At 41.0% G+C, this 22309-nt stretch overlaps 1 protein-coding gene across 19 annotated transcripts in view; it reads left to right on the top strand.

The window, feature by feature from the left end:
* Positions 1-22309, top strand: part of LOC115156587 (disks large homolog 1) — a 285164-nt gene that overhangs the window by 243132 nt on the left and 19723 nt on the right. For 9 of the 19 annotated variants that reach the window (XM_029704076.1, XM_029704075.1, XM_029704070.1 and 6 more), the window contains 3 exons: positions 780-846; positions 7816-7912; positions 9870-9911. In XM_029704076.1, the coding sequence (XP_029559936.1) occupies positions 780-846; positions 7816-7912; positions 9870-9911 (206 nt within the window). Of the gene's footprint in view, positions 1-779; positions 847-7815; positions 7913-8567; positions 8602-9869; positions 9912-22309 lie in introns of all 19 variants that reach the window. The other 10 variants (XM_029704079.1, XM_029704074.1, XM_029704067.1 and 7 more) reach the window with 4 other exon arrangements.

Here is a 22309-nt window from a genome sequence, read left to right as displayed (position 1 = left end):
TATATACATATATATATACATATATATATATATATATATACATATACATATATATATATATACATATATATATATATATATACATATACATATATATATATGAAAAAACACACATCACGACAAGAGAGACACCACAACTCTACATAAAGAGAGAACAACATAGCATGGCAGCAACACATGACAACACATTATGGTAGCAACACAACATGTCAGAAGCACATGGTAGCAGCCCAAAACATGGTACAAACATTATTGGGCACAGACAACAGCACAAAGGGAAAGAAGGTAGAGACAACAATACATCATGCGAGGCAGCCACAACTGTCTGTAAGAGTGTCCATAATTGAGTCTTTGAATGAAGAGATGGAGATAAAACTGTCCAGTTTGAGTGTTTATTTGCAGCTCGTTCCAGCCGGTAGCTGCAGCGAACTAAAAAGAAGAGCGACCCATGGATGTGTGTGCTTTGGGGACCTTTAACAGAATATGAAAGGGTGTTGTATGTGGAGGATGACGGCTGCAGTAGGTATCTCAGATAGGTGTGAGTCAGGCATAAGCATCAACCAGTGGGTCTTGTGACGTGTATACAGAGATGAGTGCAGTGATGTGTCCTATAAGGAGCATTGGTGGAAAATCTGATGGCCGAGAGAACATCTAGCCGCTCGAGAGCACCCTTACCTGCCGATCTATAAATTACATAATCTTGCAACCCTCAATTGTGTTACTGACATATTTTATCAGGTTAATGACCTCTAATGAACTTTCATGATCTTAACACTCAGGGTGGAGAAGAAAGAGAGGGCGCGGCTAAAGACAGTCAAGTTTAACTCCAAGTCGCGAGACAGAGGGGTAAGTAACATTTCTGTCTCGTTATGAGGAAGGAGGACATTAGATTTAGTGTTTGATCTGATTAATGAGTATTGTGGCACTTTAAAGCAATACTTGCATTGTGTTTAATTAGGGTTTGAAGTGTATGATTTTAGATTTAATCATGTAGTCTGCATACAGGATGACCTTACCATTCGGAATATACAGTGGGGTCTGAAATGATTGACACCCTTCATAAAGATGAGCAGAAATGACTGTAAAATAAATAATTAAAATGTTGAGCTAAAACATTTTAAAATAATATTTTTTTAAATCCTTTTTTCTCCCCAATATGATATCCAATTGGTAGTCAGTCTTTTCCCATCGCTGCAACTTCTGTACCGGTCGAGAGCAGTGAGCCCTTGAAACACAACCCCGCCAAGCCGCGCTGCTCGCTTAACCCGGAAGCCAGCCGCACCAATGTGTTGGAGGAAACACCGTACACGTGGCGACCGTGTCGGCGTGCATGTACCCAGCCCGCCACAAGAGTCGCTAGAGCGCGACGGGACAAGGACATCTCCGCCGGCCAAACCCTCCCCTAACCCGGACAACGCTGGGCCAATTGTGCGCCGCCTCCCGGTCAGCTGCGATACAGCCCCGTATCGAACCAGAATCGCTAGTGACGCAACTAACACTGCGATGCAGTGCCTTAGATCGCTGCGCCACTCAGGAGGACCAAATTATATTATTTTATACTAATAAAATACTCAGAGAAAGGTATTTTGTTTAACAAGTAATACTTTTTTTCTCATAAAGGTAGGGGTCAAAATGATTGACAATGTGGTTTTCAATTGATATTTCAGTCATTTAAAGGGGCGGATCCTCTTAAGGATGTTTTTCAATTTCCGCCTAAAATGACATACCCAAATCTAACTGCCTGTAGCTCAGGCCCTGAAGCAAGGATATGCATATTCTTGGTACCATTTGAAAGGAAACACTTTGACGTTTGTGGAAATGTGAAAGGAATGTAGGAGACAATAACACAATAGATCTGGTAAAAGGTAATACCGTCATCTTGTACCATCATCTTTGAAATGCAAGAGAAAGGCCATAATGTATTATTCCAGCACAGGTGCAATTTAGACTTTGGCCACTAGATTGCAGCAGTGTATGTGCAAGGTTTTAGACTGATCCAATGAACCATTGTATTTCTGTTCAAAATGTTGTATCAAGACTGCCCAAATGTGCCTAATTTGTTTATTAATAACTTTTCATGTTCAAAATTGTGCACGCTCCTCAAACAATAGGATGGTATTCTTTCACTGTAATAGCTACTGTAAATTGGTCAGTGCAGTTAGATTAACAAGAATGTATGCTTTGTGCCAATATCCGATATGTCTATGTTCTGGGAAATTGTCTTGTTACTTACAACCTCATGCTAATCGCATTAGCCTACATTAGCTCAACCGTCCCGTGGAAGGGACACCAATCCCTAAGAATTATTAAGGAAAATCGGTGCTAGTTATTTATTTTTGAGGGCGGGGGGGAAGACTGAGATATTTAAAATGGTCTTCAAAGATGTTCGATTTCAGACGTTTTCGGAAAATGGGCAGGGACTCTACTGTCCTAGCATCAGGGGGAAGCTGGTTCCATTGGTGTGCCAGACAGAGCTTTGACTGGACTGAGAAATACCTCACCTTCAGGGCTCCAGACCAACATTTTAGTCAAAAACCTTAAAAAAAAAAAAAAATACCTTGCACTGGGTAAAGTTCATGATGCTGTTGACCTTAATAAGGGCCCCAGGACCCAGATTTTTGCCTAAAATGTCCTTGTACTGGGTAAAGTCCAGGACCAGTGCAAGAAAAATAGCCCCATAACATCAAAGATCCACCACCATATTTTACAGTAGGCTCTTTGGCCATGCACACCATCAGTGGGTTTGGCGTCTAAATGAGAATGCATGAGCAGAAAATAACTCCATACCTATTGTAAAATATGGTGTTGGATCTTTGTTATGGGCAAGCCGGGAATCTCGGGCATTTAGGGACAAGGCCATTTGGCCTTCAAGAGGTTTCCAATCTGCCAGGGCATCAAGGCCATTAACCAAAATATCCAATTACATTTTTAAACCAAAAAACAGTAGCTATTCTTTAAAGAAAAACATAAGTGTATGTAGATGTACATAAATAATTAGCCTACATGTCAAAGTGTAGGTTATAGCCTATGCGTATTGGCTACAGCCTGTCATGGCCAGACCGATGCTGACATGAGGGAGGCGCCTGAAAATGTAGCCAAACTTTAATGAGACTTTCAAATACATACAATGCATGCCCAAAAGTATGTGGACACCCCTTCAAATGAATGGATTTGGCTATTTCAGCCACACATGTTGCTGACAGGTGTATACAATCTAGCACACAGCCATGCAATCTCCATAGACAAACATTTGCAGTAGAATGGCCCTTACTGAAGAGCTCAGGGATTTTCAATGTGGCACTGTCATAGGGTGAGTTAATAAAGTCAGCTCATAAAATGTCTGTCTAGCTAGAGCTGCCCTGGTTAACTGTAGGTGCTGTTATTGTGGATACGTCTAGGAGAAATAACAGCTCAGCCACGAAGTGGTAGGCCACACATGCTCACAGAATGGGACCGGCGAGTGCTGAAGCGCGTAGCGCATAAAATTGCCTTTCCTCGGTTGCAACACTCACTACAGAGTTCCAAACTGCCTCTCGAAGCACTGTCAGCACAAGAACTGTTCGTTAGGGAGCTTCATGAAATGGGTTTCCTGGCCGAGCAGCTAGGAGAATGCTACCTGCCCAAATGCAAAGTTTGGTGGAGGAGGAACAATGGTCTGAGGCTGTTTTTCATGGTTCAGGCTAGGCCCCTTAGTTCCAGTGAAGGGAAATCTTAACGCTACAGTTTGGGGAAGGCCCTTTCCTGTTTAAGCATAACAATTCCCCCATGCGCAAAGCGAGGTACATATATAAATTGTGTGTCAAGGTCGGTGTGGAAGAACTTGACTGGCCTGCACAGAGCCCTGACCTCAACCCCATCGAGCACCTTTGGGATGAATTGGAACGCTGACTGCAAGCCATGCCTAATCACCCAACATCAGTGCCTGACCGCACTAATGCTCTTGTGGCTGAATGGAAGCAAGTCCCCGCAGCAATGTTCCAACATCTAGTGGAAAGCCTGCCCAGGAGAGTGGATGCTGTTTTAGCAGCAAAGGGGGGACTAGCTCTATATTAATGCCCATGATTTTGAAATGAGATGCCCGACGAGCAGGTGTCCACATATTTTTGAAACTGCTAGCATTTGCGCTGTTTTCCTGGTAATTGCATTTTGGAATATTAGAGTTTATAGCCTATTTCTGTATGCACATTGCTGCACTTATTATGTGAAAAATTGACTGATAGTTTATCAACATTTTAAGATAATCTGTTGCATCAGCTTCATTTGTTTTTTAAAGGTTTTTTGATCTATCGCATCCAACAACTGTCCCAGAGTATATTTGGAATATTTATTTCTCGCACAGAAGGAGAGCTGACCTGTAGAATAGGTTAACTTTTGTACTATGGGGGATAGTAGATTGACATAGGCTTGTGCTTTTGCTGTACATTAGGCCTACTCATCTTGTTGGCTGACGAAAAGTAAATGTGGACAGTTATAACATCTTCGATATGCGCCTCGGAATTCAAAAAGGACGCACGTCGTTGCATTTCCGATGCGTCTGTCACTTGTAGCTTGTTGTCAGTCATTGGCTATTAATAATTTGGATATCTGAGAGAGCCATGTGAGTGATAGGTACTTCGAGGCACGGCGATTGGCAGTCGAGAGAATGTTCGATTTTTTTATTTAACCTTTATTTGACTTGGCAAGTCAGTTAAAAACAAATTCTTATTTACAATGACGGCCTACCCCGGCCAAACCCGGACGACGCTGGGCCAATTGTGCGCCACCCCAAGGGACTCCCAATCACGGCCGAATGTGATTTTGCCTCGATTCGAACCAGGGACTGTAGTGACGCCTCTTGCACTGAGATGCAGTGTCTTAGACCGCTGCGCTACTCGGGAGTCCAGAAATAATTTAGAGAAGGGAATTATAATTATTATATTCAGCTATAGGGCACAATTGCCACTTTGGCCACAAGGCATGGATTTCTTTAGGGTGCATTACGGCATCAACGGCCATGGCTATCGATGCTGCCGGGAAATTCGAAGCCTGGTTATGGGGCTATTTGCTTCTACTGGGCCCAGGGCCCTTTTTAAGGTCAGTGACATCATGAACTTTACCCAGTACCAGGACATTTCTTGCCAAAACCTGTTTGCCTCTGCCAGAAGGCTGAAACTTGGCCACAAGTGGATCTTCCGACAAGACAATAACTCCAAGCACACATCATCATCCACAAAGAAATTGTTAATTGGCCACAAAATCATAAATTTTAAATGTCCATCTTAGTCTCCGGACATGAAACTCATTGAAAACCTGTGGTTTGAATTGAAGATGGCTGTCCATAAGTGCAGATGCAGGATCTGGAAGGATTGTTTATGAAAGAATGGTCTATGATCCTTCCCAATGTGTTCTCCAACTCAATTTTAGAAAAAGGTTCAGTGCCGTTATCCTCGCAAGGGGAAGTATTGAAAACGGGGTGTCAATAATTTTTTGCCTTACAGTTTTGAGATTTTTGTATTTATTACTTGTTAAACAAAATCTCTTTGGAGCATTCAATATAGCTCATTATTTCAATTATTTATTTATACAGTCATTTTTGCTCATCTTTATCAAGGATGTTAATAATTTCAGGATCCAGTATTTTACAGTAGAAAATGTAATTTGCTGTATTTCAAATTTATTGACTCTATGTATAGTTTTAGTCCAATGATTAGTACTTTCTGCTGCCACTTGAATTACAAATACTAATCAATCTGATTGTGACTAATGTTTGGAAATGCTAGACAGCTCATTAACAGTGTCTGTCGACAACCTTTTGACTGACACTGCCCCAAGTCCAGCTGTCATTCATTTCCCTTTTTTAATAACTTTTAATACAACTGCAATGACAAACCTGAGTGGGCGAGCCCATAGACTGGATGTGTTACCATCGAAAAAGTACCCCGCACGCCAACCGAAACACCCCAGTGCCGCCGACTCCTAACAACGCAAACCGAAAAAGACCAAACGTGCATGAGTGGAAAAGGAGGGAGAGATACGCTTGCCATTGACGTCTGACCGTCTGCTCCCTCTGCCACTACCTCCACCACCCGACTCTTTTCCTTGCTCTCACACTCCCCATCTTTCTCTCTCTCTCTGTTTATCTCAATAGTCTTCAACTTTACTCGCTAGGTGCAGCATGGCCCTGGATGCAGTGAAATAACCCAAAGCAGGTTGGACTGAATTGGCCCCAACCAGTAGACACTACTGATGTGACTGGATCTATCTAAAGATTGGGACGATATTTACAGCTAATCTTGTTAGCGTTTTAGGGGATAAGAAAGCACTGAAACAAAAGCAGTGAAATCACTTCTCTTGGCATGTGTATGCACAAAAGCTAGCTTTGGGGGTTTTCCCTTCTCTGCATCCCATTTTGCATGCAAATCAATTGCCTCTTAAGAATTGTGACGTAGGTCACCTCGCTTTTCTTCCCAAGCTTTCTCCGAGGCCTCCTCACCACTCACTCATCTTTGCTTTGCACATGCTCACTTTGTGATGGGGTGGCATTATCAGCCTACTGTCAGTCACCAGTAGGCAGTCAATGAGTGATCTTGGCTCTCCACATAAAATTGGTGGTTGACAGAGCGGTAGAATCTCGCACATCGTGTTCCGATACATCATTTTCCCCTTAGTGTTTTGGTGATGCAGAATTACTTTCATTCTGTGGCTGACAAGGATTTTTTCAGGGATTATTTTTACAATTTGAGGCTTTCTTTTTCTTGTGTAAGATATGTACTGTATTTTATATTAAAATATGTATTACTAATCAACCATAATTCCTAAAACTGCACACCTTGTCACACATTGAACTTGATTAGCAAGCACTATGGAAATCAATATCCAACCCCAGTATTGTTGAGCATTAATTACACCGAGTATACCAAAAATTAGAAACACCTTCCTAATATTTAGTTGCACCCCCCGCCCCTTTTGCCCTCAGAACAGCCTCAATTTGTCGGGGCATGGACTCTACAAGGTGTCGAAAGCGTTCCATAGGGATACTGGCCGATGTTGACACCAATGCTTCCCACAGTTGTATCAAGTTGGCTAGATGTCTTTTGGGTGGTGGACCATTCTTGATACACATGGGAAACTGTTGAAAGTGAAAAGCCTAGCAGTGTTGCAGTTCTTGACACAAACTGGTTCGCCTGGCACAAACTACCATTCCCCGTTCAAAGTCACTTAAATATTGCCCTTTCACCCTTTGAATGGCGCACATACACAATACATGTCTCCATTGTCTCAAGGCTTAAAAATCCTTCTTTAACCTGTCTCCTCCCCTTCATCTACACTGACTGAAGTTGATTTAATAAGTGACATCAATAAGGGATAATAGCTTTCACCTGGATTCAACTGGTCAGTCTGCCATGGAAAGAGCAGTGTTCTTAATATTTTGTATACTCAGTGTATATACTGTTTAGCCTTTTGCCTGATATATTGGGTTTTGAAGTGGCTGATTAGCTTAATAAATACAGCTCTGAAATGTGGCTTGAGTATTGTGGCAGTATCTGGATTTTTTTTTTTTACTTTAGCTTCATGCTTACCCTGCTACAGGGCTAGCCACATTGTCAGAGTACAAATCAGCATTTAACGCTCATGCAAACCTTGCTTCAGGGCTAGCTACATTGTCAATGTAGCTCTCATGCCAACCCCGCTAAAGCACCATCGTCAGAGTAAAGTAGACATCAGCCTTTAGCTCTCATGTTAACCTTGCTACAAGGCTATATTTTCTCCATACCGACATTAGACATTCTCCATACCTTCTGCCCACCCCCCCCTTCCTTTCACTTTCTTCCTCAGCAGTCACTCAATGACAAGCGTAAAAAGAACCTATTTTCCCGAAAGTTCCCTTTCTACAACAAGGATGCAAGCGAGCAGGAAACGAGCGATGTTGACCGTAAGTACAGCGAGATCAAGAGACCGTTTACACCCGGGCATTCTGGGTTGTCAATGGTAGAGATCAGGCACGGGAGGAGAGAAGAGGCCAGTGAAGGCACACCGGACACAGTGGGGCAGTGTTGGCAACAGGGGCCGAACCATGACCCCAGACCACACGAGAAACATAAAATTCACCCGTGTAACACTGGGTAAAAATGGGCCAATCCAACTTTGGATACGAACCAGTCCAGCATCCTTCTCATAAGAGCCGGTTTATAGTCAATTTCCCTATATAATATTGGACAGAGCTGCAATGTAGCCTATCACAGCAACATGAAGTCCTAGCACCCGTGTAACACTGGGTAAAATTGGGCCAGTCCAACTTTGGACACGAACCAGTCCAGCAGCCTTCTTGTGAGAGCCTGTTTATAGTCAATTTCCCTATATAATATTGGACAGAGCTGCAATGTAGCCTATCACAACCAACATGAAGTCCGTGTATCAGCCTGTTTCCTCTCCTGTTGAGCCAAGATGGCCACCCTGTTGCATTGCCACAGCAGTGTCCGGTGGTAGTCCTCCCCCACTCGTCTCTTTCTCTCTGTGACTCCAGTAACATTTTGTCCTTGTGGTTGTTCTTTCCTTGTTTGGCTTGCTCTCTGCTGACTGCTCCACAGGACAACCCTGACGACATGCTAACCAAAAGCCAGAGTAAGTCCCCCCCCCCCCCCCATCCCCCGTCCAGCTACCCACCGCCACCCATACACAGCACTCCATCTCTTCACAATCTTTATAATTTTCTCACTTCTCCTGACCTTATATCAGTGATATCAAGTAAAATATGCCCCCAGAGCATATATAATATAATTTGAACATTTAGTGTCCCCTCTCTGCCTTTCTCGGTTTCATTCTCCACACTGTTCTTCCAGTGGTTTCTCAGCAGGGCTTCATGCTCATCTCAACCCCAGTCTCTCTTCCATCCCATAACTGAGCTGACCGAAGGCTTACAGCTGTCTCGTGTCTTTGTTTGTACTTTAAAGGGATAGTTTACTTTTTTTTTTTTGCTTATCGTTTTATTTACAAAACGATTAAATGAAAACATCCGAGGTAAGTTAAAGATGAGCTAAAATGTTTAACTTTTTAAAGTTGTAGCTTATCTTTACCTTGCTTAGGATGTTGTAATTTCATCATTTTGGAAATAAGCTAAAACCTTTTATTAAACCAGGTAAGTCCATCCAGATCACATTTCCATCCAGAGCCTATTTTTATCACCTCATACAACATCTGCATGTATTTTCCTCTCATACAACATCTACATGTATTTTTCCCTCATACAACATCTACATGTATTTTTCTAATAAAAACATCTACACTGATACCATTAGAAATATGCCCATACATGAAACACTCAGTGTAGATGCTCTTGAACTGGGCAGAGCTGGCTTGGATTAGTTGACTTGCAAAAGACGAAGAGTCACTTTGGGATGTGTTCTGCCTATTTGTGATACCATACAAGGGCTCATTTGTCTGAAGAAAAAAAAAATCTGGGAATGAGCATGCTCTGTGTGTACATGTGAACAGGCGTGTGTACGCGTGCCCCAGAATAGTGATATATTTGTGTTTGTATGTATAGGTTAACAGTGAAGTATCTTATTTTCCATTGTGTGTAACCTTAAAAAGTGATGTAATTTTGATGTGTGTGAGGGTCACTTCTGTTGTAACCATGCAAAGTGTTGTCAATTGATCACAATGACACGACCTAGCTCATTTTACACTAGCATCTCCTATCTGTTTCTCTTACTTCTGTATTATTGTGACCCATAAGGAATTTGTACCAAAAAGCCACTCATTTCAATCACGGTATCATTGCCTACATTGTGGCTACTTAGCTGTGACATTTTCCAGATTTTTTAAAAGTTTCTGTAATTTTGCAACTCTAGGCTACTTACCCATACGTTCCTGCTTTGTTCTAATTCCAGAACACGTCACTTCCAATGCCAGTGATAGTGAAAGTAGTTACCGTAAGTCTACAAGTAGTTTTCCACTGTCCAATTAATGAATGCCTGCTTCTCTGCCTTGCGCCACAACGCAGTATAATACTGCGCTGGCAGTGCTAATGTGAGCTACCAAATCAGTATGTTAAATATGTCCGTGTGTGAGGCGACGTTTGCCCAGTGATCAGCTAGCTAATGCTTTACTGATGGCCACGCTGTGTGAGTGAATGGCTGGTTCTGATGACTTGTCCACATAACAAAGGATCCTAACACCTTTAATGCTTTGTTTTTTACTTTGAGGTACGTTTCAAATGGCACTGCATAGGGATCTGGTCAATAGTAGTGCACTATATAGAGAATAGGGTGCCATTTGGGACGCACCCATGGAGAAGACTCCAACGTTAGCCTTGTTAGCCTCAAACAACTGACCAGGGAATTGTAGCATGCCCCTCACCAAAATGCCAGATGGTACTACTGTATATCTAAAATGGACTGTAATGCTCGTGTGCTTTGCTTGTTCAGTTGCTAACTCAGTTAACACTCTCTGATTAAGTTTATGGCAATGATGGCTTGAATTGGATTAAGTACTCAGGTGCTGCATGTACCCTCGTGTCGCTGTGTGTGTGTATTAGAGGTCTTCACGGGTCCACCAGACCCGAAATTCCAAGAATGGACCCAGGACCGGTCTTCTGTTAATTTAATTGGTGAGGTGATGAAAAACTTAGCAAGCTTGTTATCTGTCAACCTATTGCAACTTAAAACGTATTGCTTAGGCTGGCCAGGTCCAGCTGAAGCCGGTTCCGACCGCTCACCTCGTGCGCCTGTTGCTGAGAAGAGAATAGAGAGGAGCCTTGGCCTGAAATAAAACGGAAGTTAGAGGAGAAAGAGTATAGTGAAAAGAAGCCAAAAAGGGGAATGCCGTCCATGGGGACACGTTTTAATATTCTAGTGGACAGGTTGCTATTCAGGTTTGATGCAATTTTCTATCTTTTATTTATTTACTTTCCATGTTTATCATTTGTTTTATCATTATATTATTGTATATTATTATGATAATTGTAGGCATATTTATGCTAATCTAAACCAGTTCTTTAAATATGCAAAAAGTGTTTTGTTTCATTCTGTTGAGACAATTTCGTTGGCTTAATTAATTTCCAACTGTAGGCTAAGTGTTCGCTGCAATATACAGTTGAAGTCGGAAGTTTACATACACTTAGGTTGGAGTCATTAAAACTTGTTTATCAACCACTCCACAAATTCCTTGTTAACAAACTATAGTTTTGGCAAGTCGGTTAGGACATCTACTTTGTGCATGACACAAGTAATTTTTCCAACAATTGTTTACAGACAGATTATTTCACTTATCATTCACTTTATCACAATTCCAGTGGGTCAGAAGTTTACATACACTAAGTTGACTGTGCCTTTAAACAGCTTGGAAAATTTCAGAAAATTATGTCATGGCTTTAGAAGCTTCTGATAGGCTAATTGACATCATTTGACTCAATTGGAGGTGTACCTGTGAATGTATTTCAAGGCCTACCTTCAAACTCAGTGCCTCTTTGCTTGACATCATGGGAAAGTCAAAAGAAATCAGCCAAGACCTCAGAAAAAAAAATAATTGTACTACTCCACAAGTCTGGTCCATCCTTGGGAGCAATTTCCAAATGCCTGAAGGTAAGACGTTCATCTGTACAAACAATAGTACGCAAGTATAAACACCATGGGACCACGCAGCCGTCATACCGCTCAGGAAGGAGACGCGTTCTGTCTCCTAGAGATGAACGTACTTTGGTGTGAAAAATGCAAATCAATCCCAGAACAACAGCAAAGGACCTTGTGAAGATGCTGGAGGAAATAGGTACAAAAGTATCTATATCCACAGTAAAATGAGTCCTATATCGACATAACCTGAAAGGCCGCTCAGCAAGGACGATGCCACCGCTCCAAAAAGCCAGACTACAGTTTGCAGCTGCGTATGGGGACAAAGATTGTAGTTTTTGGAGAAATATCCTCTGGTCTGATGAAACAAAAATAAAACTGTTTGGCCATAATGACCATCGTTATGGAGGAAAAATGGGGAGGCTTGCAAGCCGAAGAACACAATCCCATAGAAAATTTGTAGGCAGAACTGAAAAAGCGTGTGCGAGCAAGGAGGCCTACATCCTGACTCAGTTACATCAGCTCTGTCAGGAGGAATGGGCCAAAATGCACCCAACTTATTGAGGGAAGCTTGTGGAAGGCTACCCTAAACTTTTGACTCAAGTTAAACATTTTAAAGGCAATGCTACCAAATACTAATTGAGTGTATGTAAACTTCTGACCCACTGGGAATGTGATGAAAGAAATGAAAGCTGAAATAAATCATTCTTTCTACTATTTTTCAGACATTTCACATTCTTAAAATAAAGTGGTGATCCTAACTGACCTAAAACAGGGAATATTTTCTTGGATTAAATGTCAGGAATTGTGAAAAACTGAGTTTAAATGTATTTGGCTAAGGTCTATGTAAACTTCCGACTTCAACTGTAATAGCCTTTTCATATTTTCCCTATAAACACCAGCTTGACTTACTTTTCAAGTTTATGAACCTTTGGTGTGGTGTGGCTATTATTTGGCTGTAGCTGCAGGCCTATGAGTGCGCACCGGCGCTCCCTCGGGCTCCGACAGTTGAACGAACTTGAGATATTCAGATTAGAAATGTTTGAATTAGCCTCCTCCTGTACGGCTATGTGACCACCGCCTCAATTCAGTCTTATGCAGCAAAACTTGAAATTGTGTTTTTTAGATTGGATAAAAGTAGACTCAGAGGCCTCTAGAGTGGCGCAGCGGTCTAACGCCCGGTTCGTTCCCAGGCTGTTATATTGAGACCCATGAAGCGACGCACAATTGGCCCAGCATCGCCCAGTTTAGGGGAGGGTCGCGAGGTTTACGATGTTTCCTCCTACACATTAGTGCGGCTGGCTTGCAGGTTAAGCGAGCTGTGTGGCTTGGCAGTGTCGTGACTTAACTTTCATTCATCTGAAGAGTGTTATTTATCTAATCAACTAACTATGTTTAATTGTTACCCGATTTAAATTAATCATGTAACAATTAACCTCTCTAGGGGGTGTGGGACGCTACCATCCCACCTGGCCAACATCCAGTGAAATTGCAGAGCGCCAAATTCAAAAACAGAAATAAAAATTAATGAAACATACAAGTGTTATACATCGGTTTAAAGATTAACTTCTTGTTAATCTAACCACGGTGTCAGATTTCAAGAAGACTTTACGGCGAAAGCAAATCATGCGATTATCTGAGAACAGCGCCCAGCAGACAAATCATTACAAACAGTAACCAGCCAAGTAACAAAAGTCAGAAATAGCGCTAAAATTAATCACTTACCTTTGATGTTTTTCATATGGTTACACTCACAAAACTCACAGTTACCCAATAAATGTTCGATTTGTTCGATCAAGTCCCTCTTTATATCCAAAAACGTTTTGTTCAGTAATCCACTGTCTCAAACAACATCCAGTGAAATTGCAGAGCGTGAAACTCAACAAAACAGAAATTCTCATAATAAACATACATAAAAGATCAAAATGTTATACACCAGCTTAAAGATAAACTTCTTGTTAATCCAACCACTGTATCAGATTTCAAAAAGGCTTTACGGCGAAAGCAAACTATGCGATTATCTGAGAACAGCGCCCAGCAGACAAATCATTACAAACAGTAACCAGCCAAGTAGAGGTTTAACAAAAGTTAGAAATAGCGATAAAATGTTTCACTTACCTTTGATGATCTTCATATGATTGCACTCCCAAGACTCCCATGTTACACAATAAATGTTTGTTTTGTTCGATAATGTCCCTCTTTATATTCCATAACCTCCGTTTTGTTGGTGAGTTTGGTTCAGTAATCCATTGGAACAAAGTGCGGTCACAACAGACAGACAAAAAATCAAAAAAGTACCATAAAAGTTCCTAGAAACATGTCAAACGATGTTTATAATCAACCCTCAGGTTGTTTTTGTCATAAATAATTGATCATATCTCAACCGGACAATAGCTTCGTCAATAGAAAAGGAGAAACAAGAAAGGTGCGCTCCCGGTCATGCGCTGGACTCATGTCTGGAAATTTCCACTGTCCTCTCATTGAAAGTGGTGTTGCTCCCTCATTTTTCAGAGTAAAGCCTGAAACAATGCCTAAAGACTGGCCACATGTAGTGGAAGCCATAGGGATCGTGAACTGCATCATAAGTCTTAGTATGGTGGATAGGCTTTCAATGGAAAAACAGGCATTTCAAAAAAATAGCACTTCCTGTATGGATTTTCCTCAGGTTTTTGCCTGCCATATCAGTTCTGTTATACTCACAGACATTATTTTAACAGTTTTGGAAACTTTAGAGTTTTCTATCCAAATCTACCAATTATATGCATATCCTAGCTTCTGGACCTGAGTAGCAGGAAGTTTACTTCGGGCACGCTTTTCATCCAAAAGTCTGTATGTTGCCCCCTACCCTAGTGAGGTTAACTCATTAGGATCTGGGGCACCACGAGAGCCGTTCTTTAAAGTTACCAACTCCTGAATTAAACTCTAAAGGTCTTTACCTATTACATTCATAAACAGTCAACTTGTTAATCATAACCTTGTGTCATTCTGAACAGTTGTAACCTTGCATCTGCAAAAACCAGAGCCTTATTTACGATTCAGTACTAGTCAAATTGGTTTAGTTATTTATTTACAAGCTAACTAAATAGTAACACAGGATAAATATACACACTTAATATATTAAAAACAGGTCCCTAGCGGACTCAAAACAATATGGCTGCTTGTTACAAAAGACATGGAGAGAGAGGGACAGAGACACTTAACATTGGTACATTTAGAAACTACTCTCACTTATACTTTGCACACGAACCGCCGCCTGCTTGGAGTAAGAAATAATTCATGTTTTTACATGGAAATGCCTTGGTTTGCCATGTGTCTCTCTCTGAACCGGGCCACCTTGGAAAGGGGGTTGGGCCTTTTTGCGGCACGCTTGTCAGGCTCCGATTGTCCGAAATGGTTCCAACCCATCTTCTGCTGTTGTTCTCCTCTGCAATCGTCCAGTATCCGGTGACTTGTCATGTGGTCCTGAACAGAGTTACAGACTTTATTCTACATTCATTCGCTCTAGAAGATGCTTATTTGAAGATAGGCTAGCCCTCCATGTCGATGGTTTCCAGTGGGGTGATGAGAGTAGCAGAATAGAGTAGTAGAATGGTCCCACTTAACTTCGCTTTTCCAGGTACGTTATTAGGACAGCCAATCATCCGTACGAGTGATTGTCCGGGAGGTGACTTTATCGTCTCAACCTCGTGTTGAGATTCAGAGTTCAAACCACTTTAAATGTGAGCTGCAGCTCTACATCTCTCTGGTCTGATATGTTAATTCTTAACCCATAATTTGATACAGTTCATTCAAAAGGGGCGGTTCTGTCAGACTGGCAGGCTCTCTGACCTCACTCAAGGGGGCGGTGACTACTTAATGTACACAGTTATAGAAACAATTTCCTCTTACAGATTCTAAAATCGCATCCCTCTCTTAACCTTTCTAGGGTATGTGGGACGAAATCGTCCCACCTACTCAACAGCCAGTGGAATCCCGTGGCGCGATATTCAAATACCTTAGAAATGCTATTACTTCAATTTCTCAAACATATGACTATTTTACACCATTTTAAAGACAAGACTCTCGTTAATCTAACCACACTGTCCGATTTCAAAAAGGCTTTACAACGAAAGCAAAACATTAGATTATGTCAGCAGAGTACCCAGCCAGAAATAATCAGACACCCATTTTTCAAGCTAGCATATAATGTCACATAAACCCAAACCACAGCTAAATGCAGCACTAACCTTTGATGATCTTCATCAGATGACAATCTTAGGACATTATGTTATACAATACATGCATGTTTTGTTCAATCAAGTTCATATTTATATAAAAAAAAACAGCTTTTTACATTAGCATGTGACTAGCATGTGACTAGCATTCCCACCGAACACTTCCGGTGAATTTACTAAATTACTCACGATAAACGTTCACAAAAAACATAATTATTTTAAGAATTATAGATACAGAACTCCTTTATGCACTCGCTATGTCCGATTTTAAAATAGCACATTTTGCAATATTCTAAGTAGATAGCCCAGCCATCACAGGCTAGCTATTTTGACACCAACCAAGTGTGGTACTCACCAAACTCCGATTTACTATTAGAAAAGTTTGATTACCTTTGGTGTTCTTCGTCAGAATGCACTCCCAGGACTTCTACTTCGATAACAAATGTTGGTTTGGTCCCAAATAATCCATAGTTATATCCAAATAGCGGCGTTTTGTTCGTGCGTTCAAGACATTATCCGAGGGGTAAATAAGGGTCACGCGCCCGACGCGTTTCGTGACAAAAAATGTCTAAATATTCCATTACCGTACTTCGAAGCATGTCAACCGCTGTTTAAAATAAATTTTTATGCCATTTTTCTCATAAAAAAGCGATAATATTCCGACCGGGAGTGGTGGTTTTCGTTCAAAGAGAGAGAAAGTAAACATGGAGTCGACTCGGGCACTCGCGCCCCGTCCCATTGTCCTCAGATCGACCACTATCAAAATGCGCCAATGTTTTTCAGCCATGGGCTGCAAAGCCACGATTCAGCTTTCTGGCGCCTTCTGAGAGCCTATGGGAGCATTAGAAAATGTCACGTCATGCCAGAGATCCCCTGTTTTTGTTAGAGATGATCAATAAGGCCATGAAATGGTCAGAGAAAGCGCTTCCTGTTTGGAATCTTCTCAGGTTTTGGCCTGCCAAATGAGTTCTGTTATACTCACAGACACCATTCAAACAGTTTTAGAAACGTTAGGGTGTTTTCTATCCAAATCAAACAATTATATGCATATTCTAGTTACTGGGCAGGAGTAGTAACCAGATTAAATCGGGTACGTTTTTTATCCGGCCGTGCAAATACTGCCCCCTAGCCCCAACAGGTTAAGAATGTGAAATGTCAGAATAATAGTAGAGAATGATATGTTTCAGCTCTTATTTCTTTCATCACATTCCCAGTGGGTCAGAAGTTTACATACACTCAATTAGTATTTGGTAGCATTACCTTTAAATTGTTTAACTTGGGTCAAACATTTCAGATAGCCTTCCATACGCTTCCCACAATTTTGGCCCATTCCTCCTGACAGAGCTGGTGTAACTGAGTCACGTTTGTAGGCATCCTTGCTCGCACACGCTTTTTCAGTTCTGCCCACACAATTTCCATTGGATTGAGGTCAGGGCTTTGTGATGGCCACTCCAATACCTTGACTTTGTTGTCCTTAAGCCATTCTGCCACAACTATTAAAGTTTTATTGGGGTCATTGTCCATTTGCAAGACCCATTTGCGACCAAGCTTCAACTTCCTGACTGATGTCTTGCTTCAATATATCCACATCATTTTCCATCCTCATGATGCTATCTAGTTTGTGAGGTGCACCACTCCCTCCTGCAGCAAAGCACCCCCACAACATGATACTGCCACCCCCATCTTTGTCCCCATGTGCAGTTGCAAACCGTAGTCTGGCTTTTTTTATGGCGATTTTGGAGCAGTGCCTTCTTTCTTGCTGAGCGGCCTTTCAGGTTATGTCGATGTAGGACTCGTTTTACTGTGGATATAGATACTGACTCTATTTGACTTTATTTACAAATTAGTAAGAATGGCTCAGTTGGTAGAGCATGGTGTTTGCAACGCCAGGGTTGTGGGTTCAATTCCCACGGGGGACCAGTACGGAGAAAAAATTTATGAAATGTATGCATTCACTACTGTAAGTCGCTCTGGATAAGAGTGTCTGCTAAATGACTAAAATAAAATAAAAATAAAAAAGTAAAATGTTTGCTGCTGTTCTGGGATTGATTTGCACTTTTCGCACCAAAGTACATTCATCTCTAGGAGACAGGATGCGTCTCCTTCCTGAGTGGTATGACAGCTGCGTGGTCCCATGGTGTTAATACTTGCGTACTATTGTTTGTACAGATGAACGTGGTACATTCAGGCGTTTGGAAATTGATCCCAAGGATGAACCAGACTTGTGGAGGTCTACAATTTTTTTTCTGAGGTCTTGGCTGATTTCTTTTGATTTTCCTATGATGTCAAGCAAAGAGGCACTGATTTTGAAGGTAGGCCTTGAAATACATCCACAGGTACACCTCCAATTGAGTCAAGTGATGTCAATTAGCCTATCAGAAGCTTCTAAAGCCATGACATCAGTTTCTGGAATTTTCGAAGCTGTTTAAAGGCACAGTCAACTTAGTGTATGTAAACTTCTGACCCACTGGAATTGTTATACAGTGAATGATAAGTGAAATAATCTGTCGGTAAACAATTGTTGGAAAAATTACTTGTGTCATGCACAAAGTAGATGTCCTAACCGACTTGAAAAAACTATAGTTTGTTAACAGAGATTTGTGGAGTGGTTGAAAAATTAGTTTTAATGACTCCAACCTAAGTGTATGTAAACTTCTGACTTAAACTGTATTGTGGTTAAACTCAAATATACTAATTGATTAACCTCTACGGGCTAGGGGCAGTATTGAGAATTTTGGAAAAAATATGTGCCCATTTTTAACTGCCTCCTACACCAACTCAGAAGCTAGAATATGCATATTATTGTTCAGGTTTGGATAGAAAACACCCTAAAGTTTCTAAAACTGTTTGAATGGTGTCTGTGAGTATAACAGAACTCCTATGGCAGGCAAAAACCTGAGAAGGTTTCATGCAGGAAGTACCCTGTCTGACAAGGTGTTGTTGTTCTTGCTTCTGTTTATTGAAGAGTCAGGATCTTAGCTGTAACGTGACAATTCCTAGGGCTCCAATAGGCTCTCAGAGCCCGGGAAAAACCTGAACGATGACGAGGCAGCCTCAGGCTGAAACACAGAATCCCCTTTTCCAAGTGTCCCATCAGAGGACAATAGAATTAGGCGCGTGCGCGATTCGACCCTGTGCTGTATTTTCCTTCGGCTGTTTAGCTAATTGCAGATTCCCGGTCGGAATATTATCGCTTTTCTACGAGATAAATTGCATAAAAATTGATTTTAAACAGCGGTTGACATGCTTCGAAATACGGTAATGGAATATTTAGAAATGTTTTGTCACGTTCTGCGCCATGCGCACGACCGTGATTTACCATTCTGATAGAATCTAGAACGCACGAACAAAACGCCGCTGTTTGGATATAACGATGGATTATTTGGGACCAAACCTACATTTGTTATTGAAGTAGAAGTCCTGGGAGTGCATTCTGACGAAGAACAGGAAAGGTAAGACCATTTTTCTTATAGGAAATTTGGTGAAGGCTAAACTGGGTGGGTGTCTAAATAGCTAGCCCGTGATGGCTGGGCTATGTACTTAGAATATTGCAAAATGTGCTTCATCCGAAAAGCTATTTTAAAATCGGACATATCGAGTGCATAGAGGAGTAATGTATCTATAATTCTTAAAATAATTGTTATGCTTTTTGTGAACGTTTATCGTGAGTAATTTAGCAAATTGTTAGTAAATTCCCCGGAAGTTTGCGGGGGGTATGCTTTTTCTGAACGTCACATGCTAATGTAAAAAGCTGGTTTTTGATATAAATATGAACTTGATTGAACAGACATGCATGTATTGTATAACATAATGTCCTAGGTGTGTCATCTGATGAAGATCATAAAAGGTTAGTGCTGCATTTAGCTGTGGTTTGGGTTTTTGTGACATTATATGCTAGCTTGAAAAATGGGTGTCTGATTATTTCTGGCTGGGCACTCTCCTGACATAATCTAATGTTTTGCTTTCGTTGTAAAGCCTTTTTGAAATCGGACAGTGTGGTTAGATTAACGAGAGTCTTGTCTTTAAATAGCTGTAAAATAGTCATATGTTTGAGAAATTGAAGTAATAGTATTTCAAACGTTTTAAAAATCGCGCCACAGGATTCAACTGGCTGTTACGTAGGTGGGACGAATTCGTCCCGCCGGTCCCATAGAGGTTAAAAAATATATATAATTGGAACCTTTATCAAAAGGAAGGGGGAAAAAGTAAGGAACTTGTCTGTCGGCCCTGCATTAAAGACCAGAATACCAGTTTCATTTAACCTCTCTGAGGTATGTGGGATGCTAGTGTCCCACCTACGGGACACACTCGCCAACAGCCAGTGAAATAGCAGGGCGCCAAATTCAAAACAACAAAAATCTCATAATTCAAATTTCTCAAACATACAACTATTATATCCCATTTTAACCTCTACGGGCTAGGGGGCAGCATTGAGAATTTTGGAAAAAATATGTGCCCATTTTTAACTGCCTCCTACACCAACTCAGAAGCTAGAATATGCATATTATTGTTCAGGTTTGGATAGAAAACACCCGAAAGTTTCTAAAACTGTTTGAATGGTGTCTGTGAGTATAACAGAACTCCTATGGCAGGCAAAAACCTGACAAGGTTTCATGCAGGAAGTACCCTGTCTGACAAGGAGTCGTGCGTCTTGCATCTGTTTATTGAAAAGTAAGGATCTTAGCTGTAACGTGACAATTCCCAGGGCTCCGATAGGCTCTCAGAACCCGGAAAATACCTGAAGGTTGACGAGGCAGCCTCAGGCTGAAACACATTATCGCCTTTGGTAAGTGGCGGATCAGAGGACCTTTGAATGAGGCGCGTGCACGATTCGCTCCTGAGGAGAAATTTAATTCGGCTGTTTAGGCGCATTGCATATTCCCGGTCGGAATATTATCGCTTTTCTACGAGATAAATGGCATAAAAATTGGTTTTAAACAGTGGTTGACATGCTTCGAAGTACGGTAATGGAATATTTAGTCATTTTTTGTCACGCCAATGCGCCATGCGCGAGACCGTGATGTAGCATTCTGATAGTGTATAGAACTCACCAACAAAACGTCGCTGTTTGGATATAACGATGGATTATTTGGGACCAAACCTACATTTGTTATTGAAGTAGAAGTCCTGGCAGTGTATTCTGATGAAGAACAAGCAAGGTAAGAACATTTTTCTTATAGGGAATGTGATTTTGGTGGAGGCTGACCTGGGTGGGTGTCTAAATAGCTAGCCCTGTGATGCCGGGCTATGTACTTAGATTATTGCAAAATGTGCTTCATCCGAAAAGCTATTTTAAAATCGGACATATCGAGTGCATAGAGGAGTAATGTATCTATAATTCTTAAAATAATTGTTATACTTTTTGTGAACGTTTATCGTGAGTAATTTAGCAAACTGTTAGTAAATTCCCCGGAAGTTTGTGGGGGTTATGCTTTTTCTGAACGTCACATGCTAATGTAAAAAGCTGTTTTTTGATATATATATGAACTTGATTGAACAGACATGCATGTATTGTATAACACAATGTCCTAGGTGTGTCATCTGATGAAGATCATAAAAGGTTAGTGCTGCATTTAGCTGTGGTTTGGGTTTATGTGACATGATATGCTAGCTTGAAAAATGGGTGTCTGATTATTTCTGGCTGGGCACTCTGCTGACATAATCTAATGTTTTGCTTTCGTTGTAAAGCCTTTTTGAAATCGGACAGTGTGGTTAGATTAACGAGATTCTTGTCTTTAAATAGCTGTAAAATAGTCATATGTTTGAGAAATTGAAGTAATAGTATTTCAAACGATTCAAAAATCGCACCACTGGATTTCAGTGGCTTTTACGTAGGTGGGACGAGTTCGTCCCACATGCGCCAGAGAGGTTAAAGATAATCTTCTCGTTAATCCAACCACCCTGTCCGATTTTAAAAAGACTTTACGGCGAAAGCATAGCATTAGATTATGTCAGGACAGCACCTAGACAAGAAAAACCACACAGCCTTTTTCCAAGCAAGGAGAGGTGTCACAAAAAAGCAGAAATTCAGCTAAAATGAATCACTAACCTTTGATGATCTTCATCAGATGGCACTCATAGGACTTCATGTTACACAATACATGCATGTTTTGCTCGATAAAGTTCATATTTATATTAAAAAACATATATTTTACATTGCTGTGTAATGTTCAGAAATGTTTTGCCTCCAAAACGTCCTGTGAATGAGCACATCAATTTACAGAAATGCTCATCATAAACTTTGATAAAAGATACAAGTGTGATGCACAGAATTATAGATAAACTTCTCCTTAATGCAACCACTGTGTCAGATTTCAAAAAAGCTTTACGGCGAAAGCAAACTTTGCAATAATCTGAGTACAGCGCTCAGACATCAAAACAGATACCCGCCATTTTGGAGTCAACAGAAGTCACAAATCTCATTATAAATATTCACTTACCTTTGATAATCTTCATCGGAATGCACTCCCAGGAATCTAAGTTCCACAATAAATGTTTGTTTTGTTCGATAAAGTTCATCTTTATGTCCAAATACCTCCATTTTGTTGG

Source organism: Salmo trutta, chromosome 21, assembly GCF_901001165.1.
Source record: "Salmo trutta chromosome 21, fSalTru1.1, whole genome shotgun sequence".
NCBI classification, from domain to species: Eukaryota; Metazoa; Chordata; class Actinopteri; order Salmoniformes; family Salmonidae; genus Salmo; species Salmo trutta.
The sequence above is the reverse complement of the archived record's forward strand: the minus strand, read 5'-3'. Positions and strand labels throughout refer to the sequence as shown.